At 38.7% G+C, this 18,869-nt stretch overlaps 1 protein-coding gene across 2 annotated transcripts in view; it reads right to left on the bottom strand.

The window, feature by feature from the left end:
• The window catches only part of LOC113884509 (cytochrome P450 2C42-like), a 28,226-nt gene extending 12,496 nt beyond the window's left edge, over nucleotides 1–15,730 (bottom strand). Inside the window, exons 1-5 of one of the 2 annotated variants that reach the window (XM_027529127.1) lie at nucleotides 15,443–15,730; nucleotides 13,754–13,916; nucleotides 13,418–13,567; nucleotides 7,753–7,913; nucleotides 6,415–6,591 (exon numbers count right to left, since the gene is read on the bottom strand). In XM_027529127.1, coding sequence (XP_027384928.1) covers nucleotides 6,415–6,591; nucleotides 7,753–7,913; nucleotides 13,418–13,567; nucleotides 13,754–13,916; nucleotides 15,443–15,610 — 819 coding nt within the window. In that variant the 5' untranslated portion in view covers nucleotides 15,611–15,730. Of the gene's footprint in view, nucleotides 1–6,414; nucleotides 6,592–7,752; nucleotides 7,914–13,417; nucleotides 13,568–13,753; nucleotides 13,935–15,442 lie in introns of both variants that reach the window. The other variant, XM_027529128.1, reaches the window with a different exon arrangement.
• Nucleotides 15,731–18,869: the final 3,139 nt, after the last annotated feature.

Here is an 18,869-nt window from a genome sequence, read left to right on the forward strand (position 1 = left end):
TAAGTGAAATAAATGAGACACAGAAAGACAAGTTACCATATGATCAAATTCATATATGAAATATTTTAAAAACTTGATCTTATAAATAGAGAGGATACATTGGTGGCTGCAAGGGTTGGGAGGAGAGATCAAAATGAATGAAGGGAATAAAAGGTGCAAAAAGTCCAGTTATAAAATAAATAAGTCCTGGTGATGTAATAAACAGCATGATGACTATCAGATCAGATCAGATCAGTCGCTCAGTCGTGTCCGACTCTTTGCGACCCCATGAATCGCAGCACACCAGGCCTCCCTGTCCATCACCAACTCCCGAAGTTCACTCAGACTCATGTCCATTGAGTCAGTGATGCCATCCAGCCATCTCATCCTCTGTCGTCCCCTTCTCCTCTTGTCCCCAATCCCTCCCAGCATCAGAGTCTTTTCCAATGAGTCAACTCTTCGCATGAGGTGGCCAAAGTACTGGAGTTTCAGCTTTAGCATCATTCCTTCCAAGGAAATCCCAGGGCTGATCTCCTTCAGAATGGACTGGTTGGATCTCCTTGCAGTCCAAGGGACTCTCAAGAGTCTTCTCCAACACCACAGTTCAAAAGCATCAATTCTTCGGTGCTCAGCCTTCTTCACAGTCCAACTCTCACATCCATACATGACCACTGGAAAAATCATAGCCTTGACTAGATGAACCTTTGTTGGCAAAGTAATGTCTCTGCTTTTGAATATGCTGTCTAGTTTGGTCATAACTTTCCTTCCAAGGAGTAAGTGTCTTTTAATTTCATGGCTGCAGTCACCATCTGCAGTGATTTTGGAGCCCAGAAAAATAAAGTCTGACACTGTTTCCACTGTTTCCCCATCTATTTCCCATGAAGTGATGGGACAGGATGCCATGATCTTCATTTTCTGAATGTTGGGCTTTAAGCCAACTTTTTCACTCTCCACTTGCACTTTCATCAAGAGGCTTTTGAATTCCTCTTCACTTTCTGCCATAAGGGTGGTGTCATCTGTATATCGGAGGTTATTGATATTTCTCCCGGCAATCTTGATTCCAGCTTGTGTTTCTTCCAGTCCAGCGTTTCTCATGATGTACTCTACATAGAAGTTAAATAAGCAGGGTGACAATATACAACCTTGACGTACTCCTTTTCCTATTTGGAACCAGTCTGATGACTATAGTTAATGACATATTCCCTATTTCAATTGCTAAGAGAGCAAATCCTAAGATTCACAAGAAAAAATCCATAACTATGTGTGATAATTAATGTTAATTATATATATTGTAGTAATCATTTTTAATATATGCATATATTGAATCATTATGTGACACTATAATCTAATAACTAATATGTTATATGTCAACTATTCTCAACAAAAAACCTTGTATGTGGTACAAGATATTGTACATTTGAGATGCCAAAACACAAATACATTGAATGAGAAAGAGGAAAGGAGATTTTGCAAATTATGAGTCCATTCTGAAGGAGATCAGCCCTGGGATTTCTTTGGAAGGAATGATGCTAAAGCTGAAACTCCAGTACTTTGGCTACCTCATGTGAAGAGTTGACTCATTGGAAAAGACTCTGATGCTGGGAGGGATTGGGGGCAGGAGGAGAAGGGGATGGCAGAGGATGAGATGGCTGGATGGCATCACTGACTTGATGGACATGAGTCTGAGTGAACTTCAGGTGTTGGTGATGGACAGGGAGGCCTGGCATGCTGTGATTCACGGGGTCGCAAAGAGTCAGACACGACTGAGTGACTGATCTGATCTGATCTGATCTGAAATAAAGCAAGACTGGAAAATTTTTATCAAAAATAGTTTAAAGGGACCAAATAAGAATGGGATGTTTTATACTGGACTAAGAAAGGTGAATTCATCAAGTCATATAATTATAAACACATATTCATCAAGCAACAGAGCCCCCAAAATATATGAAGCAAACATTTATAGAATTGAAAGGATAAATGGAGAGTTCTACAATAACAGTGGGAGGTTTCAAAACTCAGCTTTCAATAATTTATAGCATACCTAGACAAAAGATCAATGAGTAAATATATAAGACTTGAACAACCCTAGAGTCAATTATTCTCACAGATATATAAAGAATACTCCACTCAATAAGAGCAGAATGCACAGTCTTCTCCTGTGTATATAACTTTTTATGTTATATGCACTTATGTTATATGAACTTCTCAAGTGTACATATAACTTTTTCCACAGTAAACTATATGTTAGGTCATAAACAATTCTTGACAAATTGAAAAAGATAAAAATGATACAAACTATCTTCTCTGACCACAATAAAATGAGGCTAGAAATAAAAAACAGAATGAAAATGTATGAATGCATAAACAGAGAAAAATAAATCTGATATCTCCACATGTAAAGACCCTGGAAGTTTCAACTCCATTCCTAATAACAAGTGAAAAGCTGAACAGACTAAAATCAACAATTCTTTTAAGACTCCTAAGAGAGTTGAGCACAAAGGGAAAATCACTGTCCCCTAAATTGGAGAGGTTGGCAGGGCGATACAGGGAGTCAGACTTACCAAAGAAGAGTGCACGAATGGAAATCACAATGAAATTCAGTGGTAGGGTAGGAAAATCTGAATAATATTTGAGAAATTGCTAAAAGCTCAGTGTGGAAAACTCTGAGAGAAGGAAGACTCCACAGGATGACTGAGTCATCCAGGAGCTACCATAATTTTTGAAATTTATTCTAGGAGCTTGACCAAATTCTGACAGTACAACTGGAGAAAAATCCCCTCATGTTTCCAGCAGAGGAAGGGCAAAAGGAAAAAAATAATTAAATGAAGTATAGCTTATTTTTAAAACTGTGCTAGTTTTAGGTATACAGCAGAGGATATACACTTTTTTGGATTCTTTTCTGTTATAGGTTATTACAAGATATTGAATACAGTCCCTTGTGTTTTACAGTAATTATCTATTTTATATATAGTAGTTTTAATAATATTAATAAGATTAATAGTAGTATCTATTAATCCCATACTCCCATTTAATCACCCCCTTCCCTTTATTACCTAACCATAAGTTTGTTTACTCTGTCTGAGTCTGTTTCTGTTTTATAAATAAGTTAACTTATATATATATATATATATATATATATATATATATTTAGATTCCACATATAAGTGATATATAATATTTGTCTTTGTCTTGCTTCACTTAGTATGATAATCTCTAGGCCCATCCATATTGCTCAAATGGCATTATTTAATTCATTTTTAATGGCTGAGTAATATTCCATTGAATATATATATATACCACATCCTCTTTATCCATTCATCTGTTGATGATTACTTAGGTTGCTTTCATGTCTTGGCTACTGTAAATAGTGCTACTATGAACACTGGGGTTCATAACATCAAATTATAGTTTTCTCTGGATGCATACCTAAGAGTGGGATTGCTGATCATATGAGAACTCTATTAATAGTTTTTAAAGGAACCTTCATACTGTTCTCCATAATGGCAGCACCAATTTACATTCACACCAATAGTGTAGGAGGGTTCCCTTTATTTCACATCCTCTCTACCATTTACGGCATGCAAGCCTAGTTACTCATTCGTGTCCAGCTCTTTTTGATTCCATGGACTACAGCCTGACAGACTCTTCTGTCCATGGAATTATCCCAGCACGAATACTGGAGTGGGTTGCCACTTCCTTCTCCAGAAAATCTTCCTGACCTGGGATCAAACCCTAGATCTCCTGTGGCTTCTGCACTGGCAGGCAGATTCTTCACCATTGAGCCATATTTGTAGACTTTCTGATGATGGCCACTCTGACCAGTGTGAAGTGACACCTCATTGTAGTTTTTATTTGTATTTCTCTAGTAATTTGCACTTCCCTTATGGCTCAGATGGTAAAGAATCCACCTGCAGTGTGAGAGACCTGGGTTCAATCCCTGGGTTGGGAAGAGCCCCTGGAGGAGGGCATGACAACGCATTCCAGTATTCTTGCCTGGAAAATTCCATGGATAGAGAAGCCTGGTGGGTTGCCAACTCCAGTCCATGGAGTTGCAAAGAGTCAGACACAACTGAGTGACTGAGCATGCATGCATGCATATATGTAAGCATATAATACCCAAAATATCCATTTTTACTTTATTTTTGTAATACCAAAATATCAAAGCTCAACAACAAAGACAAGGAACCTAATTTTAAAGGGGTAAAGGACTTAAATAACAATATTTCTCCAAAGAAGAAATAAAAATGGGTAATGACACATGAAATATATTCTATATCGTTGTTCGTTGAGGAAATGCAAACTAAAGCCACAAAGAGAGATCACTTCACATTAACCAGACTAGCATTAATAACTACAAGAAACTAGAAAATAAATAATGGTGACTATGTGGGAAAATAAGAATGCTTTACATTGCTGGTAGGAATATAAATGCTTCAGTCACCATGGGAAAGTCTGGCTATTTCTAAAAATGTCAGACTTAAAATTACCATAGGCCTCATAGATTTCACTCCTAGGAATATACTCAACATAAATGAAAATATGTCCATGAGGAAATTTGTACACAAATTTTTGTGGCAACAATGTTCATTAAGACCCAAAGGGAAACACCAACAATGTCCACAAATACATAAATGTATAAAAAGTCATGGTACTTATATTAAAATGGAATATCATGCAGCCATACAAGACAGTAACAAATACTGGTATACACTATAACTTAGATAAGAATCCAAAACATACTAGATGAAGCCAAAAACAAAAGGGGCAATGCTATGAGTTTTTTTATATGCTATATTCATGCATGCATGCTAAGTCATTTCAGTCGTGTCAGACTCTTTGTGACTCCATGGACTGTGGCCTGCTAAGCTCCACTATCCATGGGATTCTCCAGGCAAGAATACTGGAGGGGGTTGCCATGCCCTCCTCCAAAGGATATTTCCAACCCAGGGATTGAACTCATGTCTCTTATGTCTCCTGCATTGTCAGGAGGGTTCTTTACCACTAGCACCACCTGAGTAGTCCCATACTATATTCATAACAAGCAAATCCATAGACATAAAGCAGAAAACAGGATAACACATGATGGGGTGGAGGGAATGGAGAGTGATCATTTAATGGATATGGTATGTTTCTGGAGAGCAATAGGAAAGTTTTGAAGTAAGAGAACTAGTGATTACACAACATTTTGAGTGCAAGTTTATACAACTAAATCATACACTTTAAAATGGTGAATTGCATGTTATATGAATTTCACCTATATTTTAAAATGATGTTGCTCCATAAGTCAATCAACAGATTTCCTGCAATCCCTATAAAAATCACTAATTTCTTTGCCTAAATTGACTAGTTTATCCTATAATTAACCTGAAAATTCAAAGCATTCAGAATAGCCAAAACACTTAGAGTTCTCACATTTCTCAACTTCATAAGTAATTACAAAACTAATAATTAAGATGACCAGATGATATGCTACCAGTATAAGGACTGACATTTAGATTAATGGAATAGATGTCAGGTTACACAAATAATCTAGGGCTTCCCTTGCAACTCAGTCAGTAAAGAATCTGCCTGCAGTGCAGGAGACCAGGGTTCAATCCTTAGTTAGGAAGATCCTCTGGAGAAGGAAATGGCAACCCACTCCAGTATCCTCGCCTGGAAAATCTCATGGACAGAGGAGCCTGGTGGGCTGCAGTCCACGGGGTCGCAAAGAGTCGGGCCCGACTGAGCAGCTAACACTTACTTACTTACTTACTTACACAAATAAAGGGTCAAATTTTGAGTGCACTAATCTTTGACAAGGGTGCCAAGAAGGAAAGTGTGTCTTTTCAACACATGGTATATAATTCATGCCCACAGACATATAATTCCAGCTCCATATCTATACCAATTCATTTTTACTTCACACTCAAAGTGCTCTCTCTCTCTTCCATCCACCTACTCTTTTTCATCACAGGCCTATGTATACTGTATATAATATATACAGTATTCACCATCTAAAATTCCTTCCCCTGTCCTTCAATGCAAATATATTAAGATTTATTTCCAACCACTTGGTATGCAGGAAGCCCAGCTAGATTAAGCCATTCTTTTCCATTCCCTCATACAGTGTGTGCAATGATCATGTTCAACTTCATATTATTCCATGATATTTTGTGTTTTTTGACTTGTTTCTAATTGTTTCCATTTCATCTGAGGTGTCATTCTGTACTTCTGTAGGAAGATTACTAGTAGGTGAAGAGTAGAATCAATATATTCAACTAATTTAACAATTAAACATTGTATCTTCCATAATGCGTACTACAGATTTGGACATACATCATATACTTAAAATGTTTGTCAACATTGCTGGCCAAACCACTGAAACATCGCTGGTAAATTCAACAGCCCTAAAAATGCACAAGCAATCAAATAATTGAGCTGTCATTAACATTTTACCTGTTCCATCTTGGTCAGGAAACAATCAATAAAGTCCCGAGGGTTGTTCATGTCCAGGGATGCTTGGTGTTCCCTTGTTTTCTCCAAAACATAACTTTTCATACAAGCATAATTTTCAAAGAATTTTTTATGTTTCCCTGGGACATAATCAATGAGAGCAGGGAAAGAACTGCAGAGCTAGAAAAAAAAAATGTTCATTAAAAGAAACACTTAATGAAGATTCAAATATTATATGCCAAGTCCTGGTTAGAAAATGTATTTTAATATTAAAATAATATGATCACTATATAGATGGGACTTTTTAACTTCACAAATACATAGTTTTCTATGCTGATAGATGTATTTCGGGAGAAAATTATAACCAGGGATCAATGATGGTATTCATCTCCTATACTCATACATCATGTTTACAGTACAAAGGCATCTTTGTATCAATTCTTTCATTTTCTGCATTAATTCTCCCCACAATTATGTAATAAGAGATAGCACGAAACACAATGGTTCACCTTTTATAGATGACATCAGACTGGGAGTTTAGGTAATCTGATATAGAAAACAAGCTGATCCCTGATATCTCTTTTTCTGTTTAGTGGCATCAACCATAAAATTGGTATTTTAGGACTAAAAGGGTCCTAAAGATACCATGAAACGCAACTCAACATTTTATGGATGAAGTAACTGGAAACCAGAGCAATTAAGTGACCTCTGTACGGTCACACCATTGTCTTTTAGGCAGGGGGCAGAACATTTAGCTCAGCACAGGGTACACCAGTGATGTTGGTTTGTGGTTCCTACACTAAAAAATAATCATTTTGTCATCCTCAAAGCAATTATTTTGTCAGTTAAGATACCAACTGAAGCATCAAACTCTCCTATCATATTCAGTGTCCTGTGGGAGCCCCTTGAAGGAAATACTGTCTTTCTTCCCAAACAGATATTTCTGTCAGCTAACATGCTGAAGAATCCATGAGTAGAGATTGGGTAACAAGACTTGTGGGCAATGAAAGCCTTTCCAGTAGGACCTTGAAGTCCTACTTCTGTGGTCACGCTTTGGGGAAATTACCAAGTAGTTTACAGAAATTGGTCTTTGGATCTTGCTGGAAAAACCACTGAACAGAGCCAATGGGACTGAATTGCAGTTCTGTATTCTGGGCATGTATTTTCCTGTCTATCATTACAGGCTCTGCCATCATCCCCAGATGAGTACGCCATGATGCTAAGCTTTGGGCAGGAGTGTGCTGTTCACATTCACCTCATAGCTTGGTGCCCAGAGAGATCTGGATCTCATGGAGAAAAGAGCCAAAATGATTTCTTGAGAAGAAAGGACTTTGGCCTCACCTGAATCCATGGAGAGCCCAGAATTCTGGCGTTTTCATTCAGTCTTTCCATTAGATCTAGAAAAATCTGATCTTTATAATCAAAACGATTCTGGAAAATAATGGAGCAGATCACATTGCAGGGAGCACAGCCCAGGATGAAAGTAGGATCACAGGGCAACCCTAAAGAATAACAAACAATTTAAACACACCATTAAAACATACACAAGAGACACTTGGTGTTTGAGATAACAGGTAAAGGTAATTTTAGAAACTCTAAAGTGATATCTCATCAACAAATTCCTTTAAGAATAAATATTCAGCATGCATAAAATCAACACATCACTTTACCATAACCTGAGTAGGATATTTCAGCACAACTAGTTAAATAATGGGCTTTTACAAATATTAAATTCACTCCCACCTTTACCTGTACCCTTTTCACTCAAGGTGCCTGTTAATTTGAAGGGAAAATGACAAGAACATTTAAAGAGGCCATTTTGTATGATTTAATAATGAAAGTTATCAATGTTGAATATCATCTGTCTGAAAATTAAACACGACAGAAAGAAAGAAAATAGTTAGGGAACTCAAAATGAATAGCTGAAAAACTCATGTGCAGAATCAGGGAGGAAAAGCTAAAGTGAGAGAGAGAGACTACAGTTGAATTCATGCATTTGAAAAAATAAATGTAATAAAACACAAAGTACCCATGCTATATGAGAAGAAAAACTAAGGTACAAGTGAACAATTAACCAATTATTATAAATTGGATTTTTGTCTAAAGTAATATAAAATGTAAAACCCCCAGATAAGTGAAACAAAAGGGTAATTTGATGAGTGGAATTCCCTTAATTTTGTTTCCATGTTTAAAATTTCTTCTTTTTTAAGAATTAATGTCCCTCATTTACCATGGTCATTAAAATTAATATATTTGGAATAAATACTGTAGAGGATGTGGAGAAAAGGAAACACTCCTATACTGTTGGTGGGAATGTAAATCGATGGAACCACTATAGAGAACTGTATGGAGGTTCCTTAAAAAACTAAAAATAGAGCTACCATATGATTCAGCAATCCCACTCCTGGGCGTATATTCAGAAAAGATAAAAACTCTAATTCAAAAAGATACGTGCATCCTGATTTCATGGCAGCACTATTTATAATAGCCAAGACATGGAAACTGGAGAAGGCGATGGCAACCCACTCCAGTATTAGTGCCTGGAGAATCCCATGCTACCATCCGTGAGGTCACAAAGGGTCGAACACGGCTGAAGTGACTTGGCACAAGACATGAAAACAACCTAAATGTCCATCGACAGATGCATGGATACCGAAGATGTGAAACACACACACACGTAATGAATATTGCTGCTGTTGTTTAGTCTGTAAGTCATGTCTGATTCTTTGTGACCCCAGGACTATAGTCTGCCAGGCCCCTCTGTCCATGGGATTTCCCAGGCAAGAATACTGGAGTGGGTTTCCATTTCCTTCTCCAGGAGATCTTTCCAGTCCAAGGATTGAACCCACATCTCCTGCATTGGCTGGCAGATTCTTAACCACTAATGCCATCAAGGAAGCCCCCCAAAATATTACTCAGTCATTAAAATAAAGAAATAATGCCATTTTCAGCATTATGAAATTATTATATTGGTGAAGTAAGCCAGACAAAGATAATTATCATATGATATTGCTTATGGTATGTGAACTGAGAACTTCTAGATGTACCATCTCGATTTAGAAAAGGCAGAGAAATGAGATATCAAATTTCCAACATCTGTTGTATTATTTGCAACAGACTTTCAGAAAAACATCTACTTCTGCCTCACTGACTACACTAAAGCCTTGACTGTGTGGATCACAACAAACTGTGGAAAATTTTCAAGAGATGGGAATACCAGACCACCTTACCTGCCTCCCAAGAAATCTGCGTGCAGGTCAAGAAGCAACAGTTAGAACCAGACATGGAACAACAGACTGGTTTTAATTGGAAAAGGAGTATGTCAAGGCTGTACATTGTCACTCTGCTTATTTATCTTATATGCAAAGTACATCATGTGAAATGCCAGGCTGGATGAAGCACAAGCTGGAATCAAGATGCCAGGAGAAATATCAATCAATCCAGTTCAGGTCAGTTGCTCAGTCCTGCCCTGATCCTCTGTGACCCCATGGGCTGCAGCATGCCAGGTTTCCCTGTCCATCACCAACTCTGGGAGTTTGCTCAAAGTCACCTCCATCAGGTCAGTGATGCCCTCCCACCATTTCATCCTCTGTTGTCCCCGTCTCTTCCTTTCGTCAATCTTTCCCAGCATCAGGGTCTTTCCAAAGAGTCAGTTCTTCACATCAGATGACTAAAGTATCAGAGCTTTAGCATGAGTGCTTCCAATGAATACTCAGGACTGACTTCCTTTAGCATTGACTGGTTTGATCTTCTTGCTGTCCAAGGGACTCTCAAGAGTCTTCTCCAACACCACAGTTCAAAAGCATCAGTTCTTCGTCACTCAGCTTTCTTTGTGGTACAACTCTCTTACATCACTAGTAGTGATCTTACATCACTACTGGAAAAACCATAGCTGTGACTATCTGGACCTTTGTTGGCAAAATGAGGTCTCTGCTTTTTAATATGCTGTCTAGGTTGGTCATAACTTTTCTTCCAAGGAGCAAGCATCTTTTAATTTCATGGCTGCAGTCACCATCTGCAGTGATTTTGGAGCCCAAGAAAATAAAGCCTGTCATTGTTTCCACTGTTTCCCGATCTATTTGCCATGAAGTGATGGGGTGGGGGGAAATGCCATGGTATTCGTTTTTTTTAATGTTGAGTTTTAAGCCAGCTTTTTCATGCTCCTCTTTCACTTTCATCAAGAGACTCTTAGTTCTTCTTTGCTTTCTGCCATAAGGGTAGTGTCATCTGCATATCTGAGGTTATTGATATGTTTACCGAAAAGGTGACTTCTACCTATTAACTTTAGGCTGCCTAAAGTTATCCTGAGCCAACAGCTTCCTCTAAACATACCCTGTGACACAGCTCTGCCCACAAGAGGGACAAGACCCAGCTGCACCCACCAATGAGCAGGTTTCAGTCCCACCCACCAGGAAGCCTGCACAGCTCCAAGACCAATCTCACCCCCCTAGGGGCAGACATCAGAAACTAGAAGAACTACAATCCTGCAGCCTGTGGAACAGAGACCACAAACACAGAAGTTTAGACAAAACGAGATGGCAGAGAAATATATTGCAGACTGTACATTTGTTACTAAAATCCAAAAAAGATGGGGCAAAATTTGCGAACTGAAAACAGAACCAAATTCTACTTGGAGAAGACAAAATAAACAGGTGTTGCTAAGGTCAAAATTTCGTTAAATAAATATTTTATGACTTGGTTCCAAATACGAAAAGGAGTACATCAAGACTGTATATTGTTACCCTGCTTATTTAATGTATATGCAGAATACATCATGAGAAATGCTGGGCTGGAGGAAGCACAAGCTAGAATCAAGATTGCTGGGAGAAATATCAATAACCTCAGATATGCAGGTGACACCACTCTTATGGCAGAAAATGAAGAACAACTAAAGAGCCTCTTGATGAAAGTGAAAGAGGAGAGTGAAAAAGTTGGCTTAAAGCTCAACATTCAGAAAAATAAGATCACGGCATCTGGTCCCATCACTTCATGGCAAATAGATGGGGAAATAGTGGAAACAGTGGCAGAATTTATTTTCTGGGGCTCCAAAATCACTGCAGATGGTGATTGCAGCCATGAAATTAAAAGACGCTTACTCCTTGGAAGGAAAATTATGACCAACCTAGACAGCATATTCAAAAGCAGAGACATTACTTTGTCAACAAAGGTCCGTCTAGTCAAGGCTATGGTTTTTCCAGTAGTCATGTATGGATGTGAGAGTTGAACTATAAAGAAAGCTGAGTACAGAAGAATTGATGCTTTTGAACTGTGGTGTTGGAGAAGACTCTTGAGAGTCCCTTGGACTGCAAGAAGATCCAACCAGTCCATCCTAAAGGAAATCAGTCCTGGGTGTTCATTGGAAGAACTGATGTTGAAGCTGAAACTCCAATACTTTGGCCACCTGATGCAAAGAGCTGACTCATTTGAAAAGACCCAGATGCTGGGAAAGATTGAGGGCAAGAGGAGAAGGGGATGACAGAGGATAAGATGGTTGGATGTCATCACCAACTCAATGGACTTGGGTTTGGGTGGACTCTGGGAGTTGGTCATGGACAGGAAGGTCTGGTGTGCTGTGGTTCAAGGGGTCGCAAAGAGTCAGACACGAATAAAAGACTGAACTCAACTGAACTGACTTGGTATATATGTGTTTTAACAGAAGTAAGATGTAGCATATATTTATTCAAAATATATAAATTGGTACAATTAGTATTGAATAACAAGAAATAATGAATGCTGATACTTTTTAAAGAGTGCTGTCACTGAGGAAACCAGAATTGAAAGAGACACGTGTACCCCAATGTTCATCGCAGCACTGTTTATAATAGCCAGGACATGGAAGCAACCTAGATGTCCATCAGCAGATGAATGGATAAGAAAGCTGTGGTACATATACACAATGGAGTATTACTCAGCCATTAAAAAGAATACATTTGAATCAGTTCTAATGAGGTGGATGAAACTGGAGCCTATTATACAGAGTGAAGTAAGCCAGAAAGAAAAACACCAATACAGTATACTAATGCATATATATGGAATTTAGAAAGATGGTAACAATAACCCTGTATATGAGACAGCAAAAGAGACACTGATGTATAGAACAGTCTTTTGGACTCTGTGGGAGAAGGAGAGGGTGGGATGATTTGGGAGAATGGCACTGAAATATGTATAATATCATATATGAAACGAGTCGCCAGTCCAGGTTCGATGCACGATACTGGATGCTTGGGGCTGGTGCACTGGGACGACCCAGAGGGATGGTATGGGGAGGGAGGAGGGAGGAGGGTTCAGGATGGGGAACACATGTATACCTGTGGCAGATTCATTTTTATATATGGCAAAACCAATACAATATTGTAAAGTTAAATAAAATAAAATTTTTAAAAAAAGATAGTAATATAAAGAGTGCTGTCTTTACAGAGAAAGCATAATTGATGAGAATTGCACTAAGATATCCCAAGATGATTAAAACCATAGATGGTATTACTATTGGCCAGAATTGTAGGCCTGAGCCTTGGAAGTAACTCTCAAAAGTGTCTGTAAGGCTGAATATATAAATATAGTCCACTTACGTGAACACACATATTACTTGTTTCATGCCACATAATGGTCATTCCCACCCTGTCCAATTAACAAGTATTTCCTGGTAAAATATTCCGGAATAGACAACCACATTACCTCTACCCTTCTCTGTTCTTTAATATTTTTAGGAAATGACTCAAAACTATGTTTTGTGATTTCTGATTTGAAAACAAAGTTCAGGAGATAATTTGATTAAATGATCTTTATACTCACACTGCATGCATAGTCATGGGAGTATACACATAATAAGCACAGATACACAAAACCTCCTTGGCTACCTATGCTTTATAACCCCCTCCCCCCATCTAAGGGCTAACAACCAATACTAGTATGAAAGATGAGGCTGTCCCTGAAATATTTCCAAGGATGTCACTGGAGAGAGAGAAGTCTGTTAAGGTCAGACTTAAGAGAAAATAGAATCACCCACCGTCGGTTTTTCTCAACTCCTCCACCAGGCAGCACGCTTCCTGTTGAACACGGTCCTCCATGCTCCTCTTCCCCATCCCGAAATCCCGCAGGGTCATGAGGGAGAAGCGCCGGGTCTCCTTCCATATCTTCCCATTGCTGAAAATGACTCCTACCAGCAGGGGAAACAGAAACTAGGAGCAAGTTCTAGGGAAGGAGGAGTGAGCTGACACATGGCAGCCTCAGAGAGGGAACACGATCTGCTGAGGAGCCATGGCAGACAGTTGTCAAATTTCCTTTTCCATCCCCCTCACTCCTACCATTTACCAATGCTGAACACCCACACATACACACCTACCATATCCCTTAGAAGCTCTTTGAATCACTGGGCAACTGCCTCTTCCAGAAAACTCCTCTCCCAGGTCGATCAGAGCTTCTTTCACTGCTTCATATCCATGCAAGACCACCAGGGGGTTCATGCCAAAATACAGAGTGAACACAGGGCCGTAGACTTTTGAGAGCTGGGAATGGAGATGCATGTAATAGCAAAAGAAGTCAGTATGAGATACTATGTTGTGCCTGATGCAGAATGTATCATCATCCTGCTATTATGTTTTTATTCTGCCAGAGACAGCCTAATTATGTATTAAATTCAGAATTTAATGCAGAAATATGGTGGTAATTGTTATAGGTTCTACTTATGGATGACTTGAAATGCTGAGTAATGGCCCAAGTAGCTGGTACACAGGTTATAATTAATCCTCAAATCAGCACTTTCAGTGGGTTTATTTGCCCTACTATAAATAAGGAAACCAAGGTTGTGGAATTCTGTTCCATGTCCAGCACCCCAGGGCTAATATTTAGAGGATTCAAATTTGAAGATCATAGTCACCCTCTGATCCTTGAGAAGCAATGTAGCAATCCTTAAGGTCCACCTTTTGGACCAACAGCCAGCTCACTGCTTCAGAATCACCCATGAAGCGGTCATTAGAATTCTGACTCTGTAGCCCTATGATGAATACTAGAAATTTATAACTTAAAAAATAAGTTCATATAACTCTAATGCCCAGCCTAGTTTGAGATCCTCTGGTATCACTAACACAGAAAGAGAGGAAGCATCATAGAGGCAGTGCCAGGACATGCAGCATCTCATGGAAGAACAACACCTTCTGTGCGGCAGCATTCACAGGATACAGATGGCAGTTTCCTGCAGAATCCAAATGAATGCTGCTGCCGCCAGTGGGACCCTAACTGATGACTTCTTTCTTTCATTCCCCCATGATCATCCTAATCCTAAGTTAATTCCTTAACACCAGGCACAATGCCCTTCTTCAGAAAAGTTCTGTTTTCCTGGTCATCTGAACAAAACACACAGCTTATATAGTAAATGATTTCAGGAAAGAAATCACTAATCTCATGCTGAAGCTGAAGCTCCAGGACTTTGTTTGGCTACCTGATGTGAAGAGCCAACTCATTAGAGAAGATTTTGATGCTGGGAAAGATTAAAGGCAGAAGAGGACGACAGAAGATGAGATGACTGGATGGCATCACTGACTCAATGGACTTGAGTTTGAGCAAGCTCTGGAGGGTGGTGAAAGACAGAGAAACCTGGCATCCTGCAGTCCATGGGGTCACAAAGAGTAGGACACAACTGAGCAACTGAACAACAATATAGTGAATGATTTCTGGAAAGAAATCACTAATCACAAAACACTTCACTTACCCTTTACTTTCAGTCCCAAATCGTAGCAAATGGCTGTGAAATAAAGAAAGGAGGCAACACTCCCAGCTTTTAAAACTTAATTATTTTGATTCTACCATACAAAGACCTAAACTCTTCTCTACTCACAAAACACATTACTTTATTCCTCTATTTATGATAATAACAGGCCTGAAAAGGCAAGAAAAATATCAAATTTACAGGGAGTAACTTGCTTCAAACTGACCTGCTTTAAGAGTGTGCTCAAAATAGTATATATTATTTTTTTAATTGGACTTATTTTACTTACCTTTTACAAGACACTGGAGGAACATAAAACCTACTTACATTGCTTACAGATTTGCTGATGTCCTTAACATCTAATTGTAGGATATTTCCAAGAATTGGGAGAGGAGTGGGGCCCGGCGGGAGCTTCCCTTTCCCAGAGCTCTGTTTCCAGAGTGAGATAAGAAGCAGACAGCAGAGACAGAGCACCAGGACCACAGGCAGATCCATTGACGCCTTTTCTTACTCGGATGACTGTGAGCCTGAAATCAAAAGCTTTTGTAACAGTCCCTGCTAATTCAACTTGGGCCTCTCTGAGGAATAAAGATACCATTCAATCACATCCATTTTGTACTCTATTCTGAATGGACTTTGGCCACTGATAAAGATAAAATTAAAGTGTCCTTTAGTCTTGTTTTCCTTCTGTTAAATGACTGTCATTTAATTGCACTGGATTGGGATCAGGTTTGCTAATTAAAAAAAAAAAAAGTATTTCCATTGTGCAGCCAAGAATTAGAACCACTAAAATAAATAATTTGATGCCCCAAACAGCTCAAAACTCTGGATTCTAGTCAATGACAAGTTGCAAATGTATGACTTTGAGGGAAATTAGTGTATTCTATGCCTTTTTTATTAAAAAATATATATAGATATTTATCTTATAATGCAATATAGGATAATTTGTCTTTGAAAATGTATGTGTTTAAAGTTTTTAATGTATTGCACTACCATTACAGTTATAAAAAATAATTAATTATGACATATGTAAGATAGTTTAAAAATCAGAATAGAGTAACTATGGTTCTGGCATCCAAAATGAAGTTCAGTGGTCACTGTGGATGTGGTTTTAGACATAAGTGTTCCTGTATCACTGAGAACTTGAATTCTTTTCTGTGTCAAACTCAAGGACTCCACCAACCATTTTCGAAACAGTATATGCTAGCAGGTGCTTGCTACAACTTTGTATTTTCAAAGTCCTCTCCAGACTGTCCTCCCTCCCAACCCCATCTCTTCCTCCACTGCTTCACAACTCTGTAACCATTTCTAACTCCAACCAATTTTGCTTACAAGCATCCTTACCTCTTGCCATCTACAAGTCTCAGTTCAGTTCAGTTTAGTCGCTCAGTTGTGTCCGATTTTTTGTGACCCCATGAACCACAGCACAAGTCTAGTTCTTGACAAAAACTTCACCTACTCTTGTGGTTTCTTGTCTTTATTAATTTCCCCATGTTGTAGCCTGCTGCTGCTGTGGCTAAGTCGCTTCATTCGTGTCTGACTGTGTGCGACCCCATAGATGGCAGCCCACCAGGTTCCTCCGTCCCTGGGATTTTACAGGCAAGAACACTGGAGTGGGTTGCCATTTCCTTCTCCACTAGAAGAACATAATTTAAGAGCTTCTTGGATCTGTGTCTCCTGGGCTTCAGTCCTATCAAGCTCCAAATAAACACCTCTTGATTTTCACATGATCTTCATTCTTGGAATTCATGCTTAACATTAACATAATTCAAACCTCTTAAATAATCAAAGATTTATTTGATTATTTAACAGTAGTTATCTAAGTAAATTTACATGACTTTTACCTTGAAATCTCACATCTAACTTAGCAAAGAAAAAAAGGAAGGTAGAGATAGTAATTTTATATTTTTCACATGAGGGAAAGGGAGATCTGGGGTAAGAGAACTGTCCAGCATCACAAGGCTCATAATAAATAAAATTAGGATTTAAACTGAGATCTTCTGACTCCTGTTGTGATGCATTCTCATATATACCTCAGCTACCTCAAGAACAATTTTAGAAAAACAAAACCAAATAGCCTAAAATATTACTCTGAATATGCACCCCACTGATTGTTCATTGATTGTTCATAAAATAACAATAACAGGCGTCACAGGATACGCGTGTCCCTGGACTTCGAGGGAAAAAGTCATAGATTCTCAAGACAAGAAATTCTAAAAAGATATTCACCCCTCTCCAACACCAAAGAGGAAAAACTCACTCAGGCAATGGAGGGAACAGCCAGTCTCAAGAATTTAGTGGGGAAGGCTTGAGAAACTATGGCTCAAGCCTCCTACTTGCCTCCAGAAACAATTATTTCTGTTGCCTCTTGGAGTCTGTCTTTGTCAGAAATAATGGAATTAAGAATACACAGAAAATGCAGACTTGACTGATATAAAAAGGTGTTTACTGGGAGTTTGTTAGGACTGCAGCCCAAGAGACAGAGATTCAAGAAACAACTGAATCACACTCTGCTGGACTACAAAAATGTGGAGGCTTATGAGGGCAAAATTCACAAAATTACAAAAAGTGTTTGTCAAGAATCACTGTTGGAGCTGGCAAGTAAGGGTTTCTATTAAGTAATCATTGGTAGAGGTCCAAAATGGTTGCCTAGTTACAATGGGAGACCTTGAGAATATAAGGATGTAGCTGGTAAGTGTTCTCTGAATACGGCTAGTCCTGTCCTTGGGTCTGGTATAGGTCAAAGAAACATCAAGTTCTCAGAGGTGTGGAGACAACCCTAAGACTGGATCCTCAGTGGCTTGCTGACTCCATTTTTGTATGCCTGAACTGTGATTACTCCATTATAATTTCAATTTGTCATCAAGAGCAAGGACGAGAGATTTTACACAGAACAACAGGTGTAGATTTAGTGGAGGATCAGAGGCATGCACTTCATTAAACAGACCCTCAGCCCAGAACCACCAGATCATGCAGATTCAAACAGAAGACAGTTAGTGGTCATGATGATCTAAATATTACTGGAGGGGTAAACATCACTAGATCACTAATAGCAGTGCTTTACAAACACAGATTCTACAAAGATGTCATATTTGTTTAGATTGACTAGTGCAGTTATTTCTAAGATCTTTTTGCAGAGATAAGTAAGTTTTTGTCAAGACTCAATTACAAAATTAAAAAGAATTTTTATTTTATATTGGAGTATAGTTGATTTACAGTGTTGTGTTAAGTTCAGGTGTACAGCAAAGTGATTTAGTTATACATATACCTATTTTTTTTTCACATTATTTTCCCATATGGGTTACTATAGACTACTGAGTAGAGTTCCTTGTCTTATACAGTAGGTCCTTGTTTATTATCTATTTTATATATAGTAGTGTGTGTAGGTTATTCCCACCTTCTAGTTTATCTCTCCCTCCCCCTTTCTCCTTTGGTCATCGCCGTGAAGTCGCTCAGTCATGTCCGACTCTTTGCGAGTCCATGGACTGTCGCCTATCAAGCTCCTCAGGCGACAGTCCATGAAGTTTTTCAGGCAAGAGTACTGGAGTGGGTTGCCATTTCCCTTTCCGGGGGATCTTCCTGACCCAGGGATCAAACCTGGGTCTCCTGCATTGCAGGCAGACGCTTTATCATCTGAGCCACAGGGAAGCCCTTCCCCTTTGGTAACCATTACTTTTTTTTTTTTCCAAAATATGTGAGTCTATTTCTGTTTTGTGAGTTCAATTGTATCACTTTTTAGATTCCACATATAAGT

The sequence above is a fragment of the Bos indicus x Bos taurus genome, chromosome 26 (assembly GCF_003369695.1).
Source record: "Bos indicus x Bos taurus breed Angus x Brahman F1 hybrid chromosome 26, Bos_hybrid_MaternalHap_v2.0, whole genome shotgun sequence".
Taxonomy (NCBI): domain Eukaryota; kingdom Metazoa; phylum Chordata; class Mammalia; order Artiodactyla; family Bovidae; genus Bos; species Bos indicus x Bos taurus.